Genomic DNA, 27,641 nt, shown 5'->3' with positions numbered 1-27,641 from the left:
TGTGCATCTCATATTTCAAAGTTAATTCCCTCAGAGCTGCTTGGACAAGCTCGTGAAATCTCAGCAGATTCTACTGGGGGCTTCTGAAATGAGGTAAGATAATGACTATCTGTCAATCTCCTGCTGGAGATATTCCAGAGAAGGAATATATGCATAATAAGGATAAATCAAACTTTGCTGATGAATGCAGCTAAGGGATTGATTTGTCACTATAATCCTTTTAATTGTTCTTTAGAAATATATAATGCAGGGAGGACTAATTTTGCCAGCTGACCAGAATAATTAGTTGTTCACCTTTAATAGCAGTTTTGGTACAGAAAGTAAATTTTGTATGACTTTATGGAGATATATATTGTCACTCACCAATTTCAGCACATTTGTCCTGCTTAGTTGCAGGGTCTCCTTGTTTTCACACTGAACTCACCTAGTTCTTACAGTGAGGCTTATGAGGGGTTTTCAGCCAGGTGGTCACAGAGCCTGAAACTACAGTATTTAGGACTCAGAGGGTGTGGCACGGCCCAGGTCACTCAACTGGCTTTCATGCCTAAGTGAGGATTAAAACCAGAGTTTTCCCACTCCTTCTCCAGCTCCTTAACCACCTCACCATGTTGGCCGTCCACCAATTTCTGCACATGAAACTATTAAAGGCTTTGGCTGAATATGTTAAACTGCAATGGGCCCAGCAATTCAAAATAATATTCAGAGGAGGTGGGCAATGTGGTCATCAATTTAAATTGTATGGAAGCTCCAGATGTATGTATGCATATATGTGGGCTGACTCTCTATTTCTTTAAAAATCATTCACTTTTCACATCCTCAGAGAACTTTGGTACTTTAAGCCATGTATTCTTTTAAGGATGTTTTGAATTCAGACTTACTTCTTAGTGCTTGCTCATAGTTGGAGGTATAAGCTAAGACAAGGGTAGGCAACCAGCTAGCAGCCATGGCTCTTTCCTCTGGGGGCCCTAAAATCTCCACCACACTTGTTAATGATGGATAGATAGATATAGATAATTGATGCTGTAAACTGTTTTAAAATATTTTTAGTAGAATTTTTATACAATAAAAGTATAAACAAAGGAAAAATAAAGAAAAAAGATAGAAAAGAAGAAAAGTGAAAAAAAGAAAGAAAACAGAACTATGACTTCCACCCTTCCTTCTATCAAATTGCCATCTTACTCTTTCCCCTTCCTCTTTAACCTTTTTAATCTCCAAATTCTTAGACCATCAGTTCAGTCTTTTCTTCTTTCAGCAAAAATTCCATATAAGGTTTCCAGTCCTTTAAAAAAAAGTCTCTATTGTTTCTTCCCTGACCAAACTGGTCAATTTTGCCATTTCCACAAGCTCCATCAATTTTATAATACAATTTTCTACCGTGGGTATTTCATTATTCTTCCCTGTGGGTACAATAATCTTGCCGCAGTTACCACATACAATATTAGTTTCCCATATTTCTTTTCTAGTTCAGCAGATAATGAATACTTTAATTAAGAAAATAATTACATTTGACACCAACATATCACAAAATCTCTGGCATCATCCTTATTTCTAAGAATATTTCTGTGCCTTGCATGGGCATTATTCATAATAAAAAGAGGGGGGAGGGTATTCCAATAAGTGCCTTGCTTGGAAGCACCCACTGACCAGAGAATAGGGAAAGGCAACATGATCATAGTTGCAGGTATTTCACAGAACTAGGAGAAGTAGAACCTTGTTTGTTTTATTGTGACTGGCCACATATGCCAGTCATTTTATGAGCAAATGTCCTACCCATTCACCCCCATATTCTCAGAATTTCAAATGGACCTCCAGCACAAAAAGTTGCCTGTGACTTAGCGAAGAAATAGAAATTTCACTTCATGCCTTGGTTGCTCTTTTTTTTAAAAAAAACTAGTCTGGCTTATTTTAAGATTACTGTATATACTCCCATATAAGACTATCTGTGGCTATGCCAACCCTTGAATTTTTAACCAAAATACCATGAAAAATGTACCACCCACACCATACGAAAAATATAATTAGGTGCAGATTTATGGTCATCAGCATTTTTCTCCACTTTGTCTACTAACTGATTGCTTTGTTTACAGTCTTGCATGAAGAAAAGTTCTGGAGAACTTGAAAGCTTGCATACTATTTAGTGAACTGAAGTTGTCGTAATAAAGGTATTGCTTTATTTTTAAATGTATTAATTCTTCTGTTTATGCTTAGTTTTCATCTTTAATTTAAGTATATTCACCATCTCAGTCTTTGGGTTCTGCCAGTTTTGTGTATAATTGTCATGATATGCCTTACCATCATAATTCAAGATCATGGGATAAAATAAGAAGAAATGTTAATGGTGTGAATAACTAACGTTGGGAGAGTCAGTCTGGTGTAGTGGTTAAGGCACCAGGCTAGAAACTGGGAGACCAGGAGTTCTAGTTCTGCTTGAGGCACAAAGCCAGCTGGGTGACGTTGGGCAGTCACTCTGTCTCAGCCCTAGGAAAGAGGCAATGGCAAACCACTTCTGAAAAACCTTGCCAAGAAAACTGCAGGGACTAGTCCCGACAGTCACCAGGAGTCAAGACTGGCTCAAAGGTACCCCCACACCCAAAAAATCTTGGTAACACTGTTAACTTTTAACTGACAATGAGTTGGCATTTAAAAATTTCAGTTAAAGTATAATCAGCATGTCAAGCATAGTTAGGAAGCCGTACTAATCATTGTTAGCAAGGTATGGTTGTTTTTCTGTATCTATTGACATTAAGTGGAATTTTGCCAATAACAGCAAGATTAACAGCAGATATATTTATTCCTGACACAGTTTGAAGCAGAATAACATCTCTTTTCCATTCCTTAAGGAGATTTTGCCTTCTAAAAGCTAAGTGCAATATTTATTTCCTTGGTTTAGAGCAGCATTTTTCAAACTTGGCAACCTTAAGATGTGTGGACTTCAACTCCCAGAATTCCCCAGCCAGCAGTACATGTTGAAGTCCACATATCTTAAAGTTGCCAAGTTTGAAAAATGCTGGTTCAGAGAAAAGGTTGATAGTACACATATTTCCCAATTAGAAGATTTCCATTTCATGAGGACTACAGCTGATCCAAGCAATATATTTTAGGTGTATAGGTTTAAATCAGTAGTACACAAGAAAACCTCAAAGTTCTGTAACTCAGTTAATTATGTACTGGAGGGATTTCCAAATGGCTGGAAACAATCCATTTTCAGAAAGTTATGCAATATTTCCCAAGATAAATATTTGAGCATTTCAGCAAAATGAGGCAGGGAAGCAGGCAGAAGGATTGCCAGCCAACTCAGACACTAGAGTCCTTTCAAACTGAATGCTTTCTTTCACCATACAATACTACTGTATTGTGTGAAGGAGTCCATCAATTGCCAATAATATGCCATCAGCGATATGGTAATCGGTGCCAAAGAGGAGAAGGTCTCCTGTGCCTTATGGAGTTGTTAAGAGGAATGTTATACTAGAGATAATCAAAATATGAATAATCAATTAATATAATTAATGTAATAATATAATAACTCCTGAATATCTGTGTCTACAGAAATAAGAATAAACAATCACTGTACATATATGGGTGATTCACCACAATTTGTCTCAGAAAGCCATGTGCCAAGTCTGAAGAGCAGGCATGGTAACATTCTGTTCCACACTTTTTGCAAGAATTCTAGCAAATGACAAGCAGTTAACGGGCCATGTGAATTTCACAGGCCAACAATCCACTGATGACATGTAACCTTCCTGCAAACCCTTCTTCAGTTATGCACCCTTTTTGTCACCTACCCAGAGGAAATGTGAAACAGACAGAGATATGTTACTGAAGGGAAGCTCCAGACAAAATTTGGGAATTAAAACAAAGTACCTTGCATGAAATTTCCTGCCTGAGAAAAGCACATTTCAGAACTCAGACTTTAAAGATGTAATTTAAACATAATTATTAAGAAAGGTCCAACCAGCTGTCATGAGAAGTTGAAGTAGGAAGCTAATTTCATCTTTAAAAACAGCAACCCCATATGTTTCTACTCTTCTTGCTTCAAGAAGCCATGCCGAAAAAAGTAGCCATTGTTGGAGCAGGCGTGAGTGGACTGACCTCCGTCAAGTGCTGCCTGGAAGAGGGGCTGGAGCCAACCTGCTTTGAGCAAAGCGATGACATAGGGGGGCTGTGGAGATTCACAGTAAGTTATAATGGAGTGTGTAGACCCACCCATGTGTTATGTTGCTCAACTATGACAAGAGACAACTGTATGTTTGGACTATGTGAGGTTGACTCCTGTTACAGGATTATTTAAACAGCAAAGTAATTGAGATAAATAAAACTACTTTTTCCCTCAGCAGATCCAGATGAGAGAGAGCAAATTTCATCCCATTCTTCTAAAACTTCATGCTTGTCAATGATTAGCACAAAACTTATTTCAGACTCAGTTCCCCAGTCAAATTAGGCAGCTTTTCATTCCCTATTCAAGTCAAAGTGAGCTATTTTCTGAAGCATCAAATTGGGCTGAAACAAATCCTGTGGCTGCTGCACCTTAAGAGCAAATGGTAGTTCTGTAAAGCCCTTGAAGGATCTTAAGGGAATTCTCAAATCCATAGCAAACTATAATTCTCTTCATGGGAAGGAGATCTGTAATGTTTAAAAATGTAGTTCTATAACTGGTTGTATTTCAGGAGATGGAAAGAACTCACCTGTTAATTTTTATGTTCATGTAATACAATTTGTCACACAGAGGTGAGATTAAGCACCTCACTACACTTCAGATGCTTCTGAAATGAAAGGATTGGCCAGCTATAAGCTGTTGCCCAGGGGACACCCAAATGTGTTAACAGCACATTCTTCGAGGAGGCTCCTTTCGCAATTAATGTCGCCGGTTTCAGGGCAAGATTTGTTTAACTTTTATATATTTTAACTTTTATATTTTATATTTTAAATTCTATGTTTTACAGTATGCCTTATTTTAATTGTTATGCTTCTGACATGAATGAATGAATAAATAAATAAATACAATTTGTGGGATGTAAAGTAGAGAAATATGTTTTTCTTTTTTAAGTATCCAATGTTGTTGGTTTTGATTGCTACATAAAAAAGACCAAGGAACTAACTTATGAAAAATATTCTTGTAATATTTTATGGATAGGAGTATGTTGAAGACGGAAGACCCAGTGTGTACAAGTCAATGGTCAGTAACAGCTCTAAGGAGATGTCTGCATTCACAGATTTTCCATTCCCAGAAAATTTTCCAGCCTTTTTATCCCATGACCAACTCCTGGAATATCTGAGGATGTATACAAAACATTTTGATCTCCAGAAATACATTCAATTAAAGGTAAGCTTTAGAAGTACTAGAGAGCTGAACTTTCATGTTAAAAAAAAAGTATAACATTTATTTCTAGAGACTTTGGTTTAGTGCAACTCAAAACCAGAGTTTGCCGCTCAGACTGTAAACTTCCCAGAGCAAATAAATGAGTTTGGCTCAAAGAATCCACTTATTCACCCTCATTTCTACATTCATCTATTTATTTCTAACCTAAAAAGATCCCTATGAACTCAGAGCCAAGCACACTTGCAAGTTCAGTCCTTTCTGGATCATCACAATTGGTTATTTTCTGGAAATCTTTCAGACAAAAGTGATCAGCATAAAGAAGGGTCCTGATTTTTCTACCACTGGCCAGTGGGATGTGGTTACAGAGGCCAATGGAAAGCAGAAGTCAACCATTTTTGATGCTGTGATGGTTTGTGTTGGTTGCCTTACTGAGCCTTCATTGCCACTCAACAGTTACCCAGGTATATCTATTTCTGAGCATCTGTTTAATTTAAAAATGCACAATCAGGTAATTTAGTATTTACTTTCAAAATGCACAGGCAGCCATTCTTAAAAAGTGATCCACTGTTACAACAAAATGAGCCGAACTTTGTGTTTTCTAGAGTGCTTCAAGATCATTTTCTCTGCCATTAATACATCTGTTTTATTTTGTTCAGTTTAGGTTTAACTTTGTAATACTTAATGAAATGACAATATAATATGTATATGCACACATACTTAAGTACCTTTATAAACACAAAGACCACATTTGTAACATTAAACAAGATGAGAGTAAGAGCTGGTCCTCAGACTGATCCAAATTCAAGCAACCTTTAAGTAAACAAGCCAGCTGCAGCCCTCCCCATTATCAAGGAAGACACCTGCTTCCTCCAGTGTACCATAAGGATGTGAGGAAAAAGGTTCAGAAACTCTCCACCTTAATAGACACTGAGATACATTGGTTCTAAATTGAACATTAGTTCACTTGCTGGAATTCTCATTATGCATTCATCTTAATAAATTGTGCTAAAGAAAACTTCGAATTATCTTCGAATTTTAGTTTCTTGTGGTCAGAGGCTGCATTTGTTGGAATAGGGGATATTTGTTTGTGTTTTGGTTTCTGAGTGGAACAGAACGCATGGCAGGGAAGCAGCAATATCTGGTGGGCAAGGGGAAGCAAATATTGTTTGGAGGGAGATGATTTATACTGCAAAATAGATATGCTTACCCATGTGCAAACTTAATACACCTATTTTGGCCTTTTAGAAAAGTCCCCTGACCCAAAGAAAATAATGCCTTTGAAAATTGTCAGTTTTGCTGCTGAATTTTGCTGCTGCCATCTGGGAGGGCTCTGGAGGGACACAAAATGGACCCTAAGACCTTCTCCAATCCACAGTTGTCCACTTCTCTTTTAAAATAAAATTAATAAAATGACCAGTTGTAACTAAGTATATGTGTACTGTACGTAATGGGCCCAACAATAAAAATTTCTTTAAAAAATAAGAAATAAAGTCAAGCGTTACTACTGAGCCTTGTTGTTGTCCTACTTGAGGTCTGCACCATTATCTTTGGCTCTGGTTTCCCTGTTAGTTTCTACTTCCCCTCTTTATGGTATAGGATGAGATGGCCTCATTTCTGCCAATTTAAGTTCTTCCTTGTTTTTACAAGAGTCTCTATTGAATATGCTTTAAATTGACAAAGCAGGATCTCTTAAAAATTAAGCCATCCTAATTATGCAATCTTGCTTAAGAACTGGCACAGGCAAGTTGTGGCCCTCCAAATGTTGATCAACTGCTAATCCTATCATCTCTCATCTTGGTCATACTGGCAACTGATAGGAGTTGAATCTTGACAACAATTAGTGTTGTATTGTCTGTCTACTTTAGAATTACATTAGAGTTTTGCTGGATGACCAAGGTCTAAGTAGATCAGCATTCTTCACAAGAAACAAAGAAACCTACGGCTATAATCTCCTGGTTGACCTTCTGCCAACTTTTGAACATCTTCATAAAGAACAAAGAGAAGTAGCCTACAGCAGGGATCAGACATGGAAAAGTGTAGAGTAATTATGTGGCAGTGTCTAGCATAGGACTGTTATCATCAACTCTATTCTAGAAACATATTACTGAACACTGTTTTATGAAACTCAAATACAGTTATTAAATGAAGGGATATCAGCAACCCTTAAAATCTCCCAAAATGCTACCCATCTTTGTTTCTTACAGGAATATTGAGGAAAGCACTCTATGAATTTCTTAGATGGTGTCAATAATTGCCAAGCTACAGTTTCAGATTCCTCATGCAATAATGGGCTACAATATACTTTGTTGGGATCATGTAAGGGTACTGGGATAATACATGTAAAGCTCTTTGGATATTAAGGATGTTCTATATAAATGCCACAACTGCAACCAAGCTAGAATCTGATATTATTATTTTAAGTTTTATTTGGAGGCTAATTGGATTTGTCTTTGTTTCCCACAGGCCTAGAAAAGTTTAACGGTCACTATTTTCACAGCCGGGAATACAAAAACTCAGAGGTATTCAGGGATAAAAAAGTGCTTGTGATTGGCATGGGGAATTCTGGAGTTGATATTGCAGTGGAAGCCACTCAAACAGCAAAAAAGGTAGAGTATCTCAGAACTGCTTCACTTTTGGGAACCTGACTGGACTACATTTTAGCCTTGGTTTTGGTAGGGAAGCTCACTGACTGCTTTCTTATCAGTAGTGTTCTAATGTGAGGAACCCAATTCTGTGTAAATCTTCCTGAGGAAACTTCCCCCTCAGCTAATATGAGCATGAGAATAATAGGAATGATAATTAGCTTATGTAATTTATTCAGTAAAAGATGCTCCTTATTACAGTACTGAATAAGTTCAGAACTTAAGATAGGTGTGCTTGTTCCATACCAAATTTCTAATGCTAACAAACAGATGAGATCTTCCAGATGAAGGCATAATACCAGTAACTAAGTGAACTGATCACATGATATACGCCTTAAACAAAGGGCTTGAAGTTACAAGCAAGTTCATTCCTGTGCCAGTGTTTTTATATCTATGGACTGGGAAATGCCGTTTCAAAGCAGCAAATACCATTTTACAAATGACAGCTTAGGACCGCCTTTTGCTTGACAAGGTGATCTACAAACCTACTGGATACATACTTCTTGGTTCAGTCTGCCTTGTAATTTCTGGAATCCCCTTGTAGTAGCATAACGATGTGATGAGGGAAAGGAGCTCAAATGCAAATTACTGCCACCCAGCTGTAGCAATTCAGATGCCTGTAGGGTAAAAAGCTGGGGATTCTGTTCTCCCTTCCTCTCCCACAAGAGATAAAAGCAAACTTTATTTAACAAGAAAAGAGTTCACATATAAAGTCCCTTGTTAACATCAAATATGAATGTGCAACCATTCCCTGCTGAAGGAGAGAAAGGCAGAGTCGCCTCAACAAAGTAGCTGCCTCCAAATGAGTTAAAAAGGGGACCAAAAAGTTAAAAAACAAAGATGCAGCATTCCAGGCAGAGCACATGATCCTGGTCCACTACAAATTGCTCAGCTCAGGAACTTACAGAGGTTCAAGCTTGCCAAAGAAAAATGATGACTTAAGGACTATAAAGGTATGCTCATGAACAGAATCCCTCCTTTTATCATATATAAAACTGGGAATTGTGTACTATTTTCAATTTGTACAGAAACACAAGCACAAGAGACAAAACGAACTTAGCTAACACATACACATACAGCAAAATAAATAAAAGGTCTAATGCAGATTCCTGGCTGGAACATTGATCACCTTCCACACAAACAAGCTGAATGTCAGAGTTGTTGGGGAGATGGTACATCCTCGCTCTGGCACAGGATTTCCTTCCTTCTCTATGTTCACTATTTTTAAAAGAACAAGACTTTTTATCTGGAAGGGGAGAGGGGTAAGGATTCTCTTCTGAGCATATGAGCTATGCCTAAGAAGTGGTGTATATTCAAACTCAGATGCTGTCAGATATACAGACTAGCAGGGAGATTGCAGTATTATAAATACCGATTCACAACATCAGTATTAGCAGTTTGTAAGGCAGAGAGGATTTTTCACCATAGAGAATGCAGCAACATGGGAAAGTGTTTGCAATTCTTTTACAGAGAGAGGCAACAATTAAATTCTATGTTTAAGCATAGAATTGAGGGGGGAGGATGTGGCACTCAGTTACTGGCCTGCAAGTGAGCATCGATTGACTGCTGGGTCCCTCTGCTTGACTATTGGTCAGAAGGGGCTGGTAACTTTCTGTGGGCTCCAGATTCACAAAGGTATTTTGTGCAACTAGACAAACAGCCTTGATCAGTCATCCCCAATCAATACAGTCAAGAAACGGGCTCACTCACACTATCAGGTCCACAGGTTCGATGGCAAAACCAGGTCTTTCTTGGTTCAGTCTGCCTTGTAATTCCTGGAATCCCCTTGTAGCATGGGTCTAAAGCCAGCAGGGTCAGAGTGAGTCCAATCTCCAGAGGGTGGGTGCTGTGGCAGAAAAGGCTTCTCTTCCTGGGTCCCACCAGATGGGACTCCCTTGCAGACAGGACCCGGAGCATGCCTCTCCTGCTGGATCTAACAGGACTGGGGAGAGAGGGTGCCATACAATCCCTTGCTATTGCCCACATTGATTGAATATAAATCTGAAATACCTGGACAGCATCAAATTGCCTACCCTTCATACAAAAGCAAGGGCATAGTTTATTGGCAGACCACATGTTCTGCATGCAAAGGGTTAAAACTCTTCCATTTCCAGGTTGGACTGGGAAAATCTTCTCCCTGAAACTTTGAGTAACAAGTATAAATAATAATAAGTGAATGGACATGATGTACAGCATTTTGATGTAGAAAAATTCTACATGTTTCTACATAAGTCTCAAAACAGGATACAGAAGAATTTATTAAAATAAGCCTTAGGAAAAACTCTGATTTTCTATTCTATTGTTTGAAGCCTTAAGTGGAATGGTAGCTCCATCTTGTGTTTTTGAAAAACTGACTATGTCCCAAATATTTTTCTATGGCCAATGGAGAGATTCTTCATATGCCAAAGTACATTAACTATCTTCTGGTTTTCCCACTGAAAGCAGTACAGGGTTTTGTACAAGATTAGCAGAAGGAGCTTCTCCCATAGAAGGCTGACTGTACAGTTAAGATCATTTAGAGGGGCCTTCCTCTGATAGTCCCTTGTCAGTGATGTCACTGGAGCTTATTCTGCACGAAGGAAAGGGTCACAGAAGGAATATGAATTACTCCCTTACTGGTACTGAGTTAGTCTTCCAGTGGGTTGTGACTTTTTCTATATATGTTCTTTCTTTCTTTTTTAATTGTAAGCCACCATAGAGTTGCTAAGGAGTTGGGCAGCCTCAAAATTGAAATCCATCAATCAAAATATCGGCCTTTCAGAAAACCATGAAGATCTGGCTTGTCCCACAGGCAGTGGGGCCTGGATGTTAATTTACTGTAGCTCTAGCACATGTGTATAAATTACATCGGGGAAGTTGATATTTTTAATAGGGGCCTCAGCTTGGGTTTTGTTTTGTTTTTTTATGGATGGGAAGTTTGTTTTACCTAGTGGACACAGTCAGATGGATATCAGCAGGCCACATGATAGCCAGCAGAACTAAAAAAACCAGGTGGGCTTATATAAGAAGTAGATAGTTCCTGGATCTGTCTCAACCTAGCATGAAGTCTGACTGGAATTAATCTAGATAACTAATGTCTTCCAAGAGGGGCAGTACTGCATGGGTCTGTGTTATTCATGAAGCTTTATATCACCTCAGTCACAACTGACTCTAAGTAGTCCACCGCCCAATACTTTACTGTACATAATATGGGAAAGAGAGAGAAAGAATAGAGGTTCTCATCTTAAGAGATCCCAAACTTCTCTGGACTGAGATAATACTATAGGTAGTCTTCGCTTAACAATCATTCATTTAGTGACAGTTTGGATTTATGATGGTGCTGAAAAAACTGACTTATGACTGGTCCTCACACTTATGACTGTCGCAGCATCACCACGGTCACGTGATCGTGATTAGGGTGCTTGGCACCCAGTTTGCATTTATGAGTGTCACAATGTCCTGTGATCATTTTCGACCTTCCCGGTCAGCTTCTGGCAAACAAAACCAATGGGAGACCGCATGATTCACTTGACAACCATATGGTTCGCTTAATGCCCATGGTGATTTGCTTAACGGCTGCCACAAAAAGGTTGTTAAATTGGGTTGGATTCACTTAATGACCACTTTGCTTAGCAACCAAAATTCCAGTTCCAATTGTGGTCATTAAGTGAGGGCTACCTGTATTAAATATATTTTGAGTTGTAGATATGACTTGAGATTGTTGATTATATCAGGATGCTGCTATGTTTTCATGGTCTTCTGTTTTTCAGGTGATGATCAGCACAGAAAGAGGTGCTTGGGTAATAAGCCGTGTTTTTGATAATGGCTACCCCTGGGACATGGTGTTCCTATCTCGTTTTATGAATATTATCCGAAATAGCCTTCCTGGACATATCACAACAGCGTTGATTGCAAACAGAGTGAGCCAGTGGTTTAACCATGCAAACTATGGCTTAATTCCCCAAGACAGGTACTGGAAATAAATTGGAGGCTAAAGATGGGTACATAATAAAGTTGACCAATAAAAAAAAAATTCTTCTAAACTGTAAGTTTATAACATAAAATCCCAGTTGAAGGAAAATGGGAAGAAATAGTATTTCCAGGTTGAAAATGTAGAAATAGGCCTGATCTGGGAAAATTTTGTACCTCAGTCAGGAAAAGCAAAATCCCATTGCACAAATCTGCTGTACAAGTTTTTTTGTTTTTGTTTTTGTTTTTGCTTTTAATAAGGCTTGAATGGGAAAACTCCGTGTGTAGCCCAGACCAGGGCTTTTCTACTTCAGGGAATCAAGCAGTCACCCAAAGTATGCCATGTGGTTCATCGGTAACACGCAAGCCTGACATCAACATCAAAGTATGCTAGAATCTGTCAGGGCTAACACTGATCTCTGCCACATCATTTTTTTTCTTTTTTTCTCTTTTCTTTTTACTCTAGGGTCAAAAGCTGGGAGATCAAGCATGCTTATTGTTGAGGTTTTCCTACTAACAGATTAAGCTACTATTATACCTAATCATTTGGCCAGGTGAAGGGGTTGTATTAGATTGTCTCCTCTCACGTGCTTCATGCAAATAGCCTGGGGGAGGGGAGGAGCTGCCCGGACTTGTCTTCTCACTTCCTCTTTTTCTCACTGCCGATATGTAGCGAGTAAGGCTTGCTCCAAAGGGGGCTAAGTCCTTTAAATGTTTTGCTTTTGTTTTTGCTTTCTGTAAATAAATTATTTTTATAGAAATGCTTGGTGTGTGACTTTTTTGACCTCTCCTGGGCTAAAGGCTTTCCCAGCATCTGCAACAGGTTATGGGCCCAGTAAACAACGCAGTAAAACCCAGAGAGAAAAGAGAGATCAACTCCACACCTCATGCACAATTTAAAGGCAGGTAGCAAAGACCTGTGAAGATTTTCTTTGGAGCCACCTGGAGATTTTCCAGCAACTGCCGGTCTGCAGGAATTAGAAGCTAGCTGAGGTGACTTGCAAAAGAAGGAAGAAGCCATGGCTACCTCCCAGCCCTCAGTGATGCCTCTGGAGCGCCTATCAGAGACCAACTATTTGAATTGGGCCCTGAAGATGGAAATGTATCTTCGCAGAGAGGATCTTTGGCTGCCAATTGGTGAGCAAAACCCCCAAAATCCCAGTGCTGAATGGCTGAGACAGGATGAGCGGGCTAGAGCCACCATTATCCTGGGAGTTGAGGACAATCAGCTAGTCCACGTGCGAGGCATGCAGTCTGCAAAGCAACTTTGGGACGCTTTGAGAGACTTATATGTAAAGGCAACAGCAGGGAGTAAAGTTACTCTGACAAAAAAGCTGTACAGAGCCTACCTTGCAGAAGGAGATAGCCTTCCTGAGCACCTGCATTTTATTCAGCAGCTGTATGTTGAGTTGCAGGAGAGAGGAATGGAATTTACACCTCTCACAAAATCCTATATCCTCCTGTCCTCACTAAATGAAACGTGGGACACGCTGATTTGTACCCTGGAGGCTATGCCTGAAGCAGACCTCACCCCATTGTATGTTACACAGCGCTTACTCGCTGAATGGGAGAAGAGAGAGGAAAGATCCCCCCCCATCTCTTCTGGAAAGCTGCAAGACCAGAAAATGAGGGAAAAGAAGGGAAAGGAATCTGAGGCCACAGCACTAGCCAGCCAGCGATGCTTCACTTGTGGTTCAGCTGGACATTTGCAAAGAGACTGTGCCATGAGACCCAAGAGTAGAAAGACAGAGCAGAAGAACACAATGGCAACACAGAAGAAGGCTCTTCAGACAACCCAAATTGCACAGGTTGCTGAGAAGGGTAATTCTGATGTATGGGTGTTAGATTCTGGGGCCAGTTGTCATTTATGTAATTGTAAAAGCTTTTTTGTGTCACTGTCTAAAACTGAAAGACAAAGTGTATCTTTGGCTGATGGGTCTGTGACCAAAATTATGGGACAAGGTGACTTGTATTTATCCTGCTTAGGAGAAACTGTAAAAGGTGTGTTGTATGTGCCAAATTTACAATCAAACCTTTTATCTGTGGCACAATTGGCTGCAACAGGGTATATCATAACATTTAAGAAAAATGGTTGTGAGATACGTAAACATGGGAAATTGTGTGGTACTGGTATGTTAAAAGACTCCTTGTACATTGTGCAAAATGCAAGGAAGCCAAGCTGCAAGGCTGCAGTTGGCAACACACCATATCATGACCAATGTGTACACCTGATGCACAGGAGATTTGGTCATGCTAATTTTAAGTATATAGCACAAATGCCACAGCTGTGTGCTGACCTAAAGATAAAACCCTGTGATAAATACTTAGACTGTGTAGTTTGCAAAGAATGCAAAACACTAAAAGCTCCTGTGAGTAAGCACAGTGACAGAGTTACAACTAGACCTTTGGAAATTGTACACTCTGACATTATTGGTCCTTTTGCTCCAAGTCTTGGACAAGCAAGGTATGCAATGACCATCATTGATGATTTCTCAAGATACACATTTATCTACATCTTAAAACATAAAGATGAGGCATTTGAGAAATTTAAAAGTTTTGTGACATGGGCAAATGGAAAATTCCCTAGGCCTGTATCTGCACTCCAATGTGATAGAGGAGGAGAATACCTTTCTCACAAATTCAGAAGCTTCCTAGTGGAAAAAGGGATAGAACAAATTCTTTCTAACCCGTACACCCCTCAGCAAAATGGTGTTGCTGGAAGAAAGGGCAGAACCTTGCAAAATGCGATGGAATGCATGTTAAAAGATTCACGATTATGTTTTAAGTTCTGGGGAGAAGCTTTATCGACTGCTTGTTATGTTCAGAACAGGTTGTATAACTCTGATTCAGGACACTCCATTCCATTTGTTTTATGGTGTGAAACCAAACACAGGAAGAAGAATGGTAGCTTTCTGTTGAACCAAAGGGGAGATAATGGTAAAGTAATGTGAATGGAAAGACATATAAAGGTGTCAGAGAAGATTGGTTATGCATCTTAATCTGTAGTGTAAAAAGGGGAGTGTTGAGGTTTTCCTACTAACAGATTAAGCTACTATTATACCTAATCATTTGGCCAGGTGAAGGGGTTGTATTAGATTGTCTCCTCTCACGTGCTTCATGCAAATAGCCTGGGGGAGGGGAGGAGCTGCCCGGACTTGTCTTCTCACTTCCTCTTTTTCTCACTGCCGATATGTAGCGAGTAAGGCTTGCTCCAAAGGGGGCTAAGTCCTTTAAATGTTTTGCTTTTGTTTTTGCTTTCTGTAAATAAATTATTTGTATAGAAATGCTTGGTGTGTGACTTTTTTGACCTCTCCTGGGCTAAAGGCTTTCCCAGCATCTGCAACACTTATGGCTACAGATGACTATTTGATTAGTTCTACATTTAAATATACTGCATGTCTACAACTAAATTGTGCTTATTTGTTCATATATATTTTTAATATAAGGATATCAATAGCATGTTCAGTTTTATTCCTAAAATCATGAGATATCCCTCTTTCTCTCTCTCTCTATACACACACACACACACACCAAGGTATATTCTCCCGTCTGATTGTAGAAATATTTTAAAGTAGGGAATACTAAGGTCTGTAGAATAGAAGGCTGGATATCCCAAACTTCTCCCTCCCCTCCAGAAGTCCTCTAAGTCTTCACATCCTGATCCTTCCTCCTGCTTTAGTAAATTGGTGCTTCCTAACAAATCAAAATCCAAAACTTGAAATAATTTCTATAGTGCCATGTGCTGGCCATGTAGTCTAGCATTCTGACTAGATGATTCGGTACTCATTTCTTTCCCTTGGGAGACAGACCATCTCAATGGAGATCAACAGAATCAAACTTTATTGAGAGAGAGGGAGAATATAATGTAATGGGTTTTTTTAAATCTAAGGCGGGACTAGAACTCACGGTCTCCCGGTTTCTAGGCTCGTGCCTTAACCAACTACACTGGGCCAATCACTCTCTCTCAGCCCCAGGAAGCAGGCAATGGCAAACCACTTCCAAAAAACCTTGCCAAGAAAACTGAAGGGACTAGTCCAAAAAAACAAAAAACAAAACCCTAACTCAAAGGCACGCGAACACACACACACACACACATTAAAAGGCAAACATTCAATGGAGAAAGAGATAACTACAGAACTGTCAAGATCATAGTACTATAGCAGCCTGGAAACTAGTTAATAAAGAACTATCCAAAGAAAAATGAAAGCTGGCTGGGTGACTTTGGGCCAGTCACACACACTCAGCCCAACTCACCTCACAAGGTTGTTGTGGGAAGAATAGGAAGAGGAAGGAGTAATAGAGATGTTCCCTGCTTTATAAAAATAATAAAAGGTGGGATTTAAAAAATCTAAAAAAAAAAAATAGAACAGGCCACAATGTGGCAATGATCTGTTACAAATAAAGAGCTTGGTAGACAAATTCTCGGTAAAGAAATTAGGGATTCAAATTATTACCAATCATGAGATTCCAAAGAAAATTATATTTTCATGCATAGCCTGAATTATGAATGAATTTAATACCAATTCCATAATTTGTGCTGAGAGATGAAAAAAAGGACATGTTGCACAACACAGAAAACAAATCAAAAGGCTAGCACAAATTCATGGCTATACATATATCATATCTCTATAGAATTAACAGCCTTCTCAAAACAAATGTCTGCTTCCTTTTCTGAACTTCTACAGCTTCTTGGAGATTCCAAACATTAAGTGGGGGTTGCTGGAGAGATGGTAGCTATGTCCCTTCCCAATTTCCTTCTCCAGATTTCTTCCCTTTGTTTTAAAAAGACCAACCCTTTTCTTCATCCAGAGGACAGAATAGCTGGAGTAATCTGACGTGTATGTGACAAAGAACCATTCCTCGCTGATGGGGATATGGATTATATGCAGTCTGACATGCAGCCTCCATTCAAAACTTGAGCATTTGAAGGGGTGGGGGCTCCAAGGTTTAAAATTTTGTTCTACTGCTGATTGTGTTACCTCCTGAGACTACATCCTGGCCTTGCCTTAGGTAGATTCACTTCAGTCTTTCAGCACAAGGGAACGCTATTTGGTAGGGCAAAGCTGCAAGCAGAGTAATTTGCTAACTATAGTTGTACACATCTGGTCGTAACTGACAAGACAGCAAGCATTTTAAATTCCAGATCTGAAAGGGGTTTTTTCCTTACATAATGCTTAGTGTTTCTCCCTGAGTTTACAGGAGTAGTTTTCTAAGCTGTGATAGACAAAGACAGGTTTGCAGACTCTGCTTCTTTTGTCTTGTTTCAGAGATATAAATGAATTTTTCCTTTACCATAGTGCTAGATCTCGAGGCCGGCCAATGGAGTTTATGGGCAAGAGATTTGGGACACCTCAAAGGAAATACATCTTTATACCATGCTAATGGAGCTCACTTGTACAAGCTATGAGAACTGCCATTAGTTTAGCCAGCTTAGAACACACACACAAACATATATATTTTGGGAGGATAACATTATTAGCCCATATTTAGTCAGAGCTAAATGAATAAAAATTCCAGATTCAGAGTCAAAGAGAGATGTCTTTTTCATAACCTGCTTGCATGCTCCCCAGAAGCTAGCCCATGTTAGAAACCGTACTCTGATCCAGTAAGAGGGATGTATAAGAATGCTGAAAAGGAAAGATAGCCCAGGCAGTACCTTCTTTGCCTGAATATACTAACTGCCTTTATTTTTCTTCCTAGGAGTGTGATGAGAGAGCCTATATTAAACGATGCACTTCCTCCATGCATTCTCACTGGAAAGATCTCTATTATGCCTGCAGTGAAAGAGTTCAAAGAGAATGCTGTTGTATTTGTAAATGCTCCCACTGCAGAGGAAGTAGATATTGTTGTCTTTGCCACTGGATACAAAGCTTCTTTTCCTTTCATTGATGAATCAATCCTCAAGGTTGAAAACCGTCATGCTTCCTTGTACAAATACATCTTTCTTCCTCAACTAGAGAAACCAACACTAGCCATTGTCGGCTTCATCAAACCCTTTGGTGCAATCATGCCGGTTGTTGAAATCCAAGCACGCTGGGTCACACGTGTCTTTAATGGTATGTGGAATGAGATGCAAGCCTCTAATGAGTCCTTGAGCGAAATGCTGCTGGATCTCAGACTGGTGATATGAACTAAACTTGGTGTTCTTCGATAGTACCTTCCCCGTAGGAGCTACTAGCCTGCTTTCAGATGTATCTCTGCTCAGTACCATCATAGATATAGTGTAGATAACCAGCCCAGCAGATGCCATTACTGATGTTGATATTACTATTATATCTCATACCTTAATGGTTAACTCCAGGCAGTCCCCGACTGAGACACTGACCAGATCCATACTTGCTTGCTCTTAGCAGAGTGGCTGCATCCTGTACCATCTTACTATACTCTTTCCTTGAAGGAGTCCCCCTTGTTGTTCAGAGTTTTTGAAACTGGCCTGCTTCATTAATCTAAGAAACTCACTGTTCATAATAAACTTAGTTCATCTTATGCTGCTTGGCTCTGCTCACTCAAGTGAGCCTGCATTTTTCTACCTTCTAAAATAGAAGTAATTGGAGATTCAGGGGCCTTCTCTAACTTCAAGGTCTTTCCATCTGCTTTCCAGAATAACCTCTGTTCCAAAGATTGTACCCATTACATACCTCAGATGCATCCTTTGAACTGAAGCACACACCCCTTCTCACTTCTTCTACTCTTTAAACCCAGTTATTTACTTTATCTCTTCACTCTTGTTTGCAGAGGTGAGATGTAGGCAATGGAGAATAAGTAAGGAATATATAAAGAGGCAGGAGTAAGCCAATTCCCAGAGGCTGCAACTTGTTTCACTAGTCAGTCTTTTTTTGGGGGGGGGGAGGCACTGTTTTTAAGATTCTTAAGGGTGGGAATAGTAGTAGGAAGCCCTGGGGTGGCAAGCTACTCCCATTTCAGTCCTCAGAATATACCTCACATAGTTTTGAGAAAAACAAGTACACCTTCAACTGTAAGCAGATCACTCCAATTACAAGATAACCTCATGATCATTTCCTTTTGGGCATTTTTTATTTGCCACATCTTATTTGAAATCTTCATCTCACATAGTAATTTATGCTTATTGATGGATGAACAGCCAGTTTTTCTGTTTGGTAATAATCTTCCACTTAAGTTATTGTTTACTTGCTTTGGTACAAAAAAAAGTGCCTTGCTGAAACATTCCCTCACCTTTCAGGTTTGTGTAAATTGCCTCCAGTGAAAACCATGATGGCAGAAATCAATGAAAAGAAAAAAAACAAAGTCAACTGGTAAGTCTTTTTTGTGTAATGAAGATCATGTTGGGCCAAATCTCCTTGGTTGGAAAAAAATGCACTGGAATTGTTAGCTGACCAGCCTTCAGCACATGCTTGATCTTTGGAAAACACTTCAGGTTTTATACAGTGTCAATATTATTGATTGCTAATACTTTTATATCACACAGCAGATAAACTATCATCTCCTAAAACCAATCATAAACTAAAGCTCCTTCATTTGAGAGATGAAGGAGCTAAAATCTGCCGAGGTCTTTCCTTTGTCCAGAGCTAAGAGGAACCGGAGGGACTGGACAAATTGTCATCTAACAACCTCAGCCCACTAGTTTCAGGTCACATGGCTAAGTACTGGCATACAGTTAAAAAGGCTGTGAGCACTAAATTTTATTTCCATAAATGTTAATTGACTTAAACCAGATTACACAATTTAATCTTTTATACAAACATTCCATAAGCCTCACCAGCCTGATTTTAAATTCAGTTCTAGCAGAGGGCTGTTTCAATGCACATGGTGATACAATCTGAATTTCTTAATAATGTTCTACATTTATTCTTAGAAAACATATGATAATCTTTAGTGTACTGACCATCACAGTAGTCTTTGAGAGATTGGAAACAATATCCCTGTTCAGTCATGATGAAATTAATTAGGGGAAAAGACTAGTAGATTGTTATAAATCATACCATTCTGTACCGTATTTTAGATTCAGGATCCACTAAGTCCCAATATTTTAATTATGCTATTTTATTTTAAAGATTTTTATCCTAACCCTTCTGCCCAAAATGGTTCTTAGATTGGTGCCTTGCAATAAAAATAAGCACAATTATTAATACACATACAAAGCAGAAGAAATAACAATCATTTGATTGCAACTAATTCCCAAATCACTATATATGTCATTTGCTTGTTAACCCCATTTCCCTTACCTACTTCAGATTGCAGACACTGTTATTTTGCTTTTTCAATATACCTATTAATCTACAGCTCATAACTGATCAATAGCTTTGTGCAGAGAATGGGAGCAAGCCAGTGTTAATTGTACCTGTCTCAGACATAATACTTGCCAAGTTTACTACTCCCACCTGCTTTAAGCACTCCATGAATTCAAATAGCAAAAACAGAAACAAAAGTTTAAGGCACACCTATACAAGGAAAAAAAGCTTGAAGCCCCTCCCCTCCCCATGTACATACAGAGAATCCTTGAAGTTACGCCCTATATTTGTGTGCATTTGTCTGGTGGTGTAAGCACTGGCACATTCAAGCATTCACACAATGACAGTCGAGAGGCCAAGCTCCTTTTACTGTTTTAATGAAGCGAAATGACCAGCACAAGAGTAAAGCTGCGAATGGAGAATTCCCACTCAAACCTACATTTAAAACTACATTCACTTAATTACGTCTTTCCCCTCTTCCCACTAAAATATGTCACCCCACTTCCCAATCCAGGTGGCATCTCTGGTGTATCTCTGTTCTCTGGCCTTGATGTGTGAACACCATAAATCCCTAGCCATAATAATACAATTCACACTCCATCCCAGCACCCCCTCCCACCTGGCAACACGGCATCTGTTTCCAATGATAAGAAACTAGTGGAAGATGCTCCGATAAGGGGTTCTGTGAACCTTTTGATCGGAGGGATCTGACAGGTGGTGTCTGTACTTTTGGAGAACTACAGCACTTTCACTTCATGGTTGCACCTCAACATAGTAGATGAAGTATACTTGCCTTGCAAAGCTTGCCACGTGCTATCTGATCACTTACCGACTTCTTTGTTTAGTGACCATTCAAAGTTACAACAATGTAAAAAAAAAACAAGCTTTGCAACCAATCCTCACATTTATGACCATCGCAGTGTCCTGCAGTCTCAGGACTGCCATTCACATGCTTCACAACTGGCTCCCGACAAGCAGAGTTAGTGGAGAATGTGGAACTAAAGTCGCAAGTCAGTCATGTGATGTCTTGCTTAACAACCAAATGGGAAGTGATGTAAGTCCGTCACAGTCGTGTGATTTCCCACTTTGTGATCATGGCACTTAGCGATGGAGTTGCCAGTCCCAGTTGTGGTTACTAAGTGAGGACTACCTGTATACACCACTAGGGGAAGTGAGAGGAAAACAAAGGGAATGCATATATTTGAGAATGTTGAGACGTCTTGTCTCTTTTGCAGCACAGTTACTGGGAGGCTGTCAAGTTGCAGAGAACAAATACTCCCCTTATATGATACCCTTTAGACTATTGCAATGCACTCTACATCGGGCTACCCTTGAAGAGTATTCAGAAGCTTCAGCTGGTCCAGAATGCAGCTGCGCAGACAGTCATTGGGGCTGTGAAATCAGCCCATGTGACACCACTGTTACGTGAGCTGCATTGGGTACCAGTTTGCTTCCGGGTCCAATTCAAGGTGTTGGTTATTACCTTCAAAGCCCTACATGACATGGGACCAGGGTACCTGAGGGACCATCTCATCCCCATAACATTGACCCGCCCCACCCAGTCAGGCAGGGAGGGCATGCTACGGACCCCATCAGCAAAGGAATTTCATCTAGTGGGGTCCAGGAGGCGAGCCTTCTCTGCAGTGGTGTCTGCCCTTTGGAATATCTTGCCCCTGGAGCTGAGACGGGTCTCCTTACTCCTGGACTTCTGGAAGAAATTGAAGTCCTGGTTCTGCCACCTTGCTTGGGATGGGGAGAGTGATAGGGGTGGCTGGCACCATAGCACCCCTTATTGATTGTGGTTCCATCTCCACTTGGATTTTATATTTATTTTCTTATTTATATTTTTAACTATAACTTAGGTGGATATGTTTTTATCATTATTTTATTGTAAACCACCCAGAGTCCCCCACTGGGGGAGATGGGCAGTGACATAAATTTAATTAAATAAAAATAAATAAATATGATACCCTTAACTATTCAGCAATATAACAGCACTTAAAACTAATGTCTAAAATACTTGGATAAATGATTTTAAGAGAATTCTCTATCTGAAAATGCTATTTTGCCAATCACCATCTATCTGATCTTCAGTGTATGGAATTCAGAGAAAGGTCTCTGAGGAAGACAAGGGCCACATACAAAAGAAAGATCTCCTTTCAGGTATTTAGGGTAGGGTCCAGGCCACTGTTAAAGATAAAAGAGCTCTTTGAATTGTTCTAGAAACAGAACAGAAACCAATCTAGTTGTTTTAAGATGGGCTGCATTTATTACACTCTGCTCACTTACATTTATTCAGCAATCTTCTTGAGATGGAGATCAGAGTGGGGGGAGAAGAGAGCGCATTCCAGGCTGACAAACATTCTCACAGTTTGCTTTCCTTGGAGAAGGGGGACCTGCGAAGGTTGTAAATGAGGGCATTGGTCGCAAAGTTACTTTTTCATCACCATCATAACTGGGAACGGTTCCTAAATGAGTCAGTCGCTAAATGAGGACTAGCTGTATGAACATTTTCTTCAAGTGATGTCTCAAATTTTGCATGCAGATTTTGTCCATTTTCTGGAGCAATCAATTTTTGAACTGGTTTCCTGCTGAAAATTATGCTTCTAACTCAGAAAAGCAATGAAATAAATAAAACTGGCTCTCCTGGGGCCAGTGCAAACCTTTTGATTTTGTAGGGCAAATGATCATAGCTCTTCACAAAGCACCTGCTTTACATGCAGGTCAGATAAAAAGTTAATGGCATGTCCAGTTTTTAAAGTATCTTAAATGGAAAGGCTGAGAAAGATGTCTGCTTGAGCCATAATATAGTACAAAATATTAGGCCAGCTAACCAATGGATTGATTCTGTTTTTACTGGCCATTAGTACTGGCTGAACATCTAGTGGCCTGTACAAGGCTGAGTTTCACTTTGTCAAGGGACACGCAAATCCCTCTTTAAAGAGGTTTTGCAAAGAAACACAGTAGTCCTCACTTCTAAAACAGAAGCAGCTTCTCTTCTTCATTCTGAGCTGCTCCAGGGCCTCCTTCACAGCCAGGACTAGCATTTGATTGCTGGAAGACATTCTATGTGTGCACAAGAGCCCCTTTTGGATACTGGAAGGGCTGGTTGAAACTGTGTTGCCTTCATACCTCAGTGAGGTGAATTGTGTCACCTCTGCAGCGTGAGGCAAATAACGTTGTCTGACACATTACTAAGTTCATTTTTACTTTATCAGAAAAGCAAATGGTAAATGTTTCTGTTCATCTAACTTACATTATAACAACTACAGTATGCCTCCGAACAGAACTGTAGAAAGTAAAAGTTTTGGAGGAGGCTAGAGTGCCCAAGAAAAAGGACAGAATTTTCAGAGCCAGGTGGTATATTTCATTTACTAACTGTACGTATTTTCTGTCTCTTCCTTTGTGTTGTTTGATTAAGGTTTGGCCTGTCCTTTGATGAAGTTCTGAAAATAGATTGCCTTGTGTACTGTGATGAACTTGCTTCCTTTATGGGTATAAAACCTAGTGTGCCAGCTCTACTTCTCAAAGATCCCATACTAGCAATGAAGATTTTCTTTGGCCCCTGCTCTCCCTACCAGTTCCGTCTGACTGGACCAGGAAAGTGGGATGGAGCCAGAAACGCAATCCTGAACCAGTGGGAACGAGTCGTGAAACCTTTAAGAACTCGAGTTGTGGAAGATTCTGTGAATTGGTTCTCTTACCTATTGAAAATGTTTGCCATATTTGTTATCTTTGTTGGAATTTACCTTACTTTCAATTAGTTTTTGCAGATCACTTTGGGAGAGCCAGGTTCCAATTTCTCCTTCAAAAAGCGTGTGCTACTCCAGGCCCTCAGGCACCTCCACAAAAAAGTTTTGAGGGCAATCCTCAAAGTTCTCCAGAAGTTACTACAAAATGTTAACTTTGGATGAGATTATTATATTACATTATTACATGACTGGATAGTAATCACATTAATTATATTTAATTTTAATTAATGGTAAAAGAAGACATAAATGTTGACCTGATCCAGTTCACTACTTTTTGAAGTGCACCCTTGTCATGACACCAAAAAGCCATTATCTGGCCCTCAGCTTTAGCCATGACGTTTTCTTGTTCTTGTCAGTCATTCAGTTAACATAAATACTTAAAACTGCTGCTAGAATATATAAAAGTCTTAACTAATTGATCTTTCTGTGGCCAGAAAAGTAGGGCATGATTAAAGTTCCTGTTCTCCAAAAGCCAGTATTGAGAGCTATTGTGATAGTACTTATTGATAGATTTACTTTTCACAAGTGTTTCTAATCCCCTTCAAAATTATTCAAATGGATCATGCAACACTCTATATTGTGGAAGCAAATTTCATAATTTATGTGAAGGATACCTCTCTTCTTTCTAAAAGCAAAGCAGCTACACTGCTTTGCTTTACATTGATCCCAGCCTCTCTCATCAGGCAATTCTAGTGGCTGAAAGAGGCTCCTATGCTTATGCAGGAATCTCTTCCTGCCTGTCAGCCCTTCAAGGTAGTCCAAGCAGGAAACCAAAACCATGAGTACTAATGCTACCTTCATTGTAAGATTACAGTAACAGAATCTTGCACTTCCCCCTTCCCCTTCGTTTTATTTTCCAGAGAACTAAGGAGGGTCCCTTCTGAGACACTTTCCCCATCCTCATCCCTCCTTTGGATTCAGATTTCTCTAATCAGACTATTGTCAAGGCTGTGACTCTTCCTCCTGTCTCCCAAGGTTATTCTCACAGACCATTACATTGCCCTTCTAGTCAGCACCTGGAAGCATCAGAGGTTTTGGTGCATTTGCAGAGCACATATGTACTACTGGAACTGTGAGATGAAGTTTCAGATCAGTGTGAAACACTCTGATGTGAATTACTGTCATGTCAATTTGGCATCCAAGGGCAAACTTAGCCATTTCACAAAGGTCAGTAACTATAGTAGTTAATGGCTTGAATTTACCTTTACCCTTCCTCCCTCTGCTACCTGCGTGTCATGTCTTGTAATTCTGGATCTTCTAAGCATTGACCTTCAACTTCTCTTTTATGAATTTATTGGTACCCTCATGGTTTTAGATGGATTAGGGTTTTGAGAAGAGAAGTATAAATCAGATGTAAAAATGGCAATTTCCACTTAATATAAGAACATAAGAGCTCTGTCAGATCAGGCTGTAGACTCATCTAGTACAGCTTTGTGTGTCACACAGTGGCCAACTGGATGCATCTGGAAAGCTAAAAAGTTAACATCCAAAGGGGCTCCAAACCAACCTATCTGGGATACAAAGAGATGTCAGAGCTCCATGCCAGTGTTATAGATTTAAGCCATGATCAACCTTGTTTTCATTTGGAAGGCTCCCACGCAGGAATGATCTTTTTTTTCCCAGAATTTCTGGCCAATAGCTGCACAAACCCACCACTTATAAGGTGCCTTGTTTTGACTGATCTTGCAGATGCAAAATTATAAGAGAGCCAAGCTGAGAGATTTGTTTGAATGTTGCCTTCATTTCCATTTTGTTTTAATGAACTTAATTAAGTTTCTATTTACAGAGCTCATTAGAGAACAAGTGTTTAAAGAAAGTTAGTTACGTGACTGAAAATGTACTAACCAAGTCAGCCTCTCCAACCTATTACTCTCCAGATGTTTTAGACCATACCCTAAACCATCTTCATGTGGCTAGAAGCAAGGGATCTGAATCATTTAGCATTCTTGGTTGTGGTATTTTCCTAGTTTATTTTAACTCGTTTACTTACTAACGTGCTATTTACAAATGAAGAAACTGGTTTAATATCTTTGGCTACCATACACATATGATTCTATTTCTATTCCTACTGCAAATGTTTGCCACACCAGGACATTAATTTACTCTGTAAGACTGCCTTTTAAAATCATGGAAACACATTAAGAATATAAGATGACTCAGAACCTTGCTTTCAGCATTGCTGAACCTGATCCCTTTGGAAGGCTCCCATGTGGGATGTAAAAGCAATATGATTCCTTAACCTGGCAACTGACCTTGGAGGTTTCATTTGACTATGATAATTTATAGATATTGATATATGCAATTTTGTACCATAATTCTCACAAGTCTCAGTCACCAATGGTCAGACATAATGGGAACTATAATCCAAAAAATTGTGAAACTTCACAAGACCTCAGTCTGAACTTGGCAAAAAGGTCAGGATATGGATCGCTTATCTGAAGTTTCATAGTCTTATCTTAGATAAGCTCATGTTCGTGATATCAGTGATAGAACCTAACCTTGTCTTCTAAAACCTCTTTTTCTATTTCCTTTCATGTTTACCATACATTGGGTCTTCTCCAAAGAACTTTGCTTGCACTGTGTCCAAAATATTTACTGTAAACTTTAGCTTCATTATCTGTGCTTGCAGTGAGCAGTATGGTTTTACTTCATTTGGTATTGAATGACTTATGCTTGTTACAGTCCAAGGTAGTCTCAAAAACTTTCTCCAGTGCCACACTTCAAAGGCATTGAGCCATTAGCCTTTTTGATGGTTATATGTTAAGCTGGTAAGACCATGGCCTTGACAATATGTACTTTCACTGTCAAGATATTACACTTTTAATAAGCAAATTGCATTTTAAACACTTTAAATCATGTCATATTAAATATGTTTAACTTTAAATACCATTGCATAATAATTAGCAAAGATTTTCTGTTTGTATGCTCAGTAATAGTTACAGTATGGAAAAGATGGCAAATTTCAAAATGGAAAAAAAAAAGTTACAACCTATTTTGCTTTATAGCCTTTTTTATAGTTATATGTTAAAATTTGTAAGGCCATGACCTTGATATGTACCTTTGCTGTCAGATATACTATGTTTTAATAAGCAAATTGTACTATAAACACTTTAAATAATTTCATATTAATTACATTAGCAACATCAAACATCATTGCATAACAATTAGCAAAGATTTTCTATTTGTATTCACAATAACAGTTATAGAATGGGAAAGATGGCAAGTTTCAAAAGGAAAAGAATGTTACAACAGATTTTGCTTCATATTCAAAGGAATTATACATGCTTACATGTTGATATTTCTATAAAATAATAAACACTAAGATAATTCAAAGATGTGTTTTCTTTTCCTAAATTACTTTCCCTAAACTGGACAATTTCTTCACTTCAACAGTTCTCTGGTACATTAGGTTGTTATTCTGTAGATTGTGTGTGTGTGCATGTGCGCGCACGCACATGCCTTCAATCAATGTGTCATGCTCCCTGATCAAACGTTCCCAGAACATCTGATTGGACTCGCATGCATGAATGGAGTCAACATGTGTTAGGACTTGCAGGTCAGTGGAATTGGGAGGGGGAACATGCCAGGAGTGTGAAAGCATTCTGTTTGGGCTATCTCTGCTATCCAAGGTCAAGCTGCCAAGCTGTTGAAGACATCTGCAGGGAGCTGAACTGATTGGCACGAAGAGGGGGGCTGCATGTCTGAGTAAGGGAGAGGGTTTGGACTCATTGGACTGTTTAACGTGGGGAAAACGCGGGAATTTTCATTT

At 39.3% G+C, this 27,641-nt stretch overlaps 1 protein-coding gene across 2 annotated transcripts; it reads left to right on the top strand.

The window, feature by feature from the left end:
• LOC134493776 (flavin-containing monooxygenase 1-like) lies at window positions 1–27,166 on the top strand. 2 transcript variants are annotated; one of them, XM_063298549.1, is made up of 10 exons: window positions 1–93; window positions 2,088–2,162; window positions 4,044–4,177; window positions 5,135–5,323; window positions 5,619–5,781; window positions 7,784–7,926; window positions 11,712–11,911; window positions 17,611–17,966; window positions 19,112–19,184; window positions 23,542–27,166. In XM_063298549.1, the coding sequence occupies exons 3-10, from the start codon at window positions 4,046–4,048 to the stop codon at window positions 23,882–23,884; spliced, it is 1,599 nt and encodes a 532-aa protein (XP_063154619.1). In that variant the 5' UTR covers window positions 1–93; window positions 2,088–2,162; window positions 4,044–4,045; the 3' UTR covers window positions 23,885–27,166. The 2 variants fall into 2 exon arrangements, with proteins under 2 accessions (XP_063154619.1, XP_063154618.1); XM_063298548.1 differs by having other exon boundaries at window positions 4,041–4,177.
• The last annotated feature ends 475 nt before the right edge of the window (window positions 27,167–27,641 follow it).

The sequence above is a fragment of the Candoia aspera genome, chromosome 3, assembly GCF_035149785.1.
Source record: "Candoia aspera isolate rCanAsp1 chromosome 3, rCanAsp1.hap2, whole genome shotgun sequence".
NCBI lineage: Eukaryota > Metazoa > Chordata > Lepidosauria > Squamata > Boidae > Candoia > Candoia aspera.
This window is presented reverse-complemented; position numbering and strand designations above follow the sequence as displayed.

What these genes read in the sequence shown, in the direction of transcription:
- LOC134493776 (XM_063298549.1), top strand. Translation starts at nt 4,046, where the DNA reads ATGCCGAAAAAAGTAGCCATTGTTGGAGCAGGCGTGAGTGGACTGACC. An exon ending in GCCACTCAACAGTTACCCAG is followed by an intron (nt 5,782 to 7,783) that starts GTATATCTATTT and finishes TGTTTCCCACAG; the next exon opens with GCCTAGAAAAGTTTAACGGT. An exon ending in GGTCACACGTGTCTTTAATG is followed by an intron (nt 17,967 to 19,111) that starts GTATGTGGAATG and finishes CTCACCTTTCAG; the next exon opens with GTTTGTGTAAATTGCCTCCA.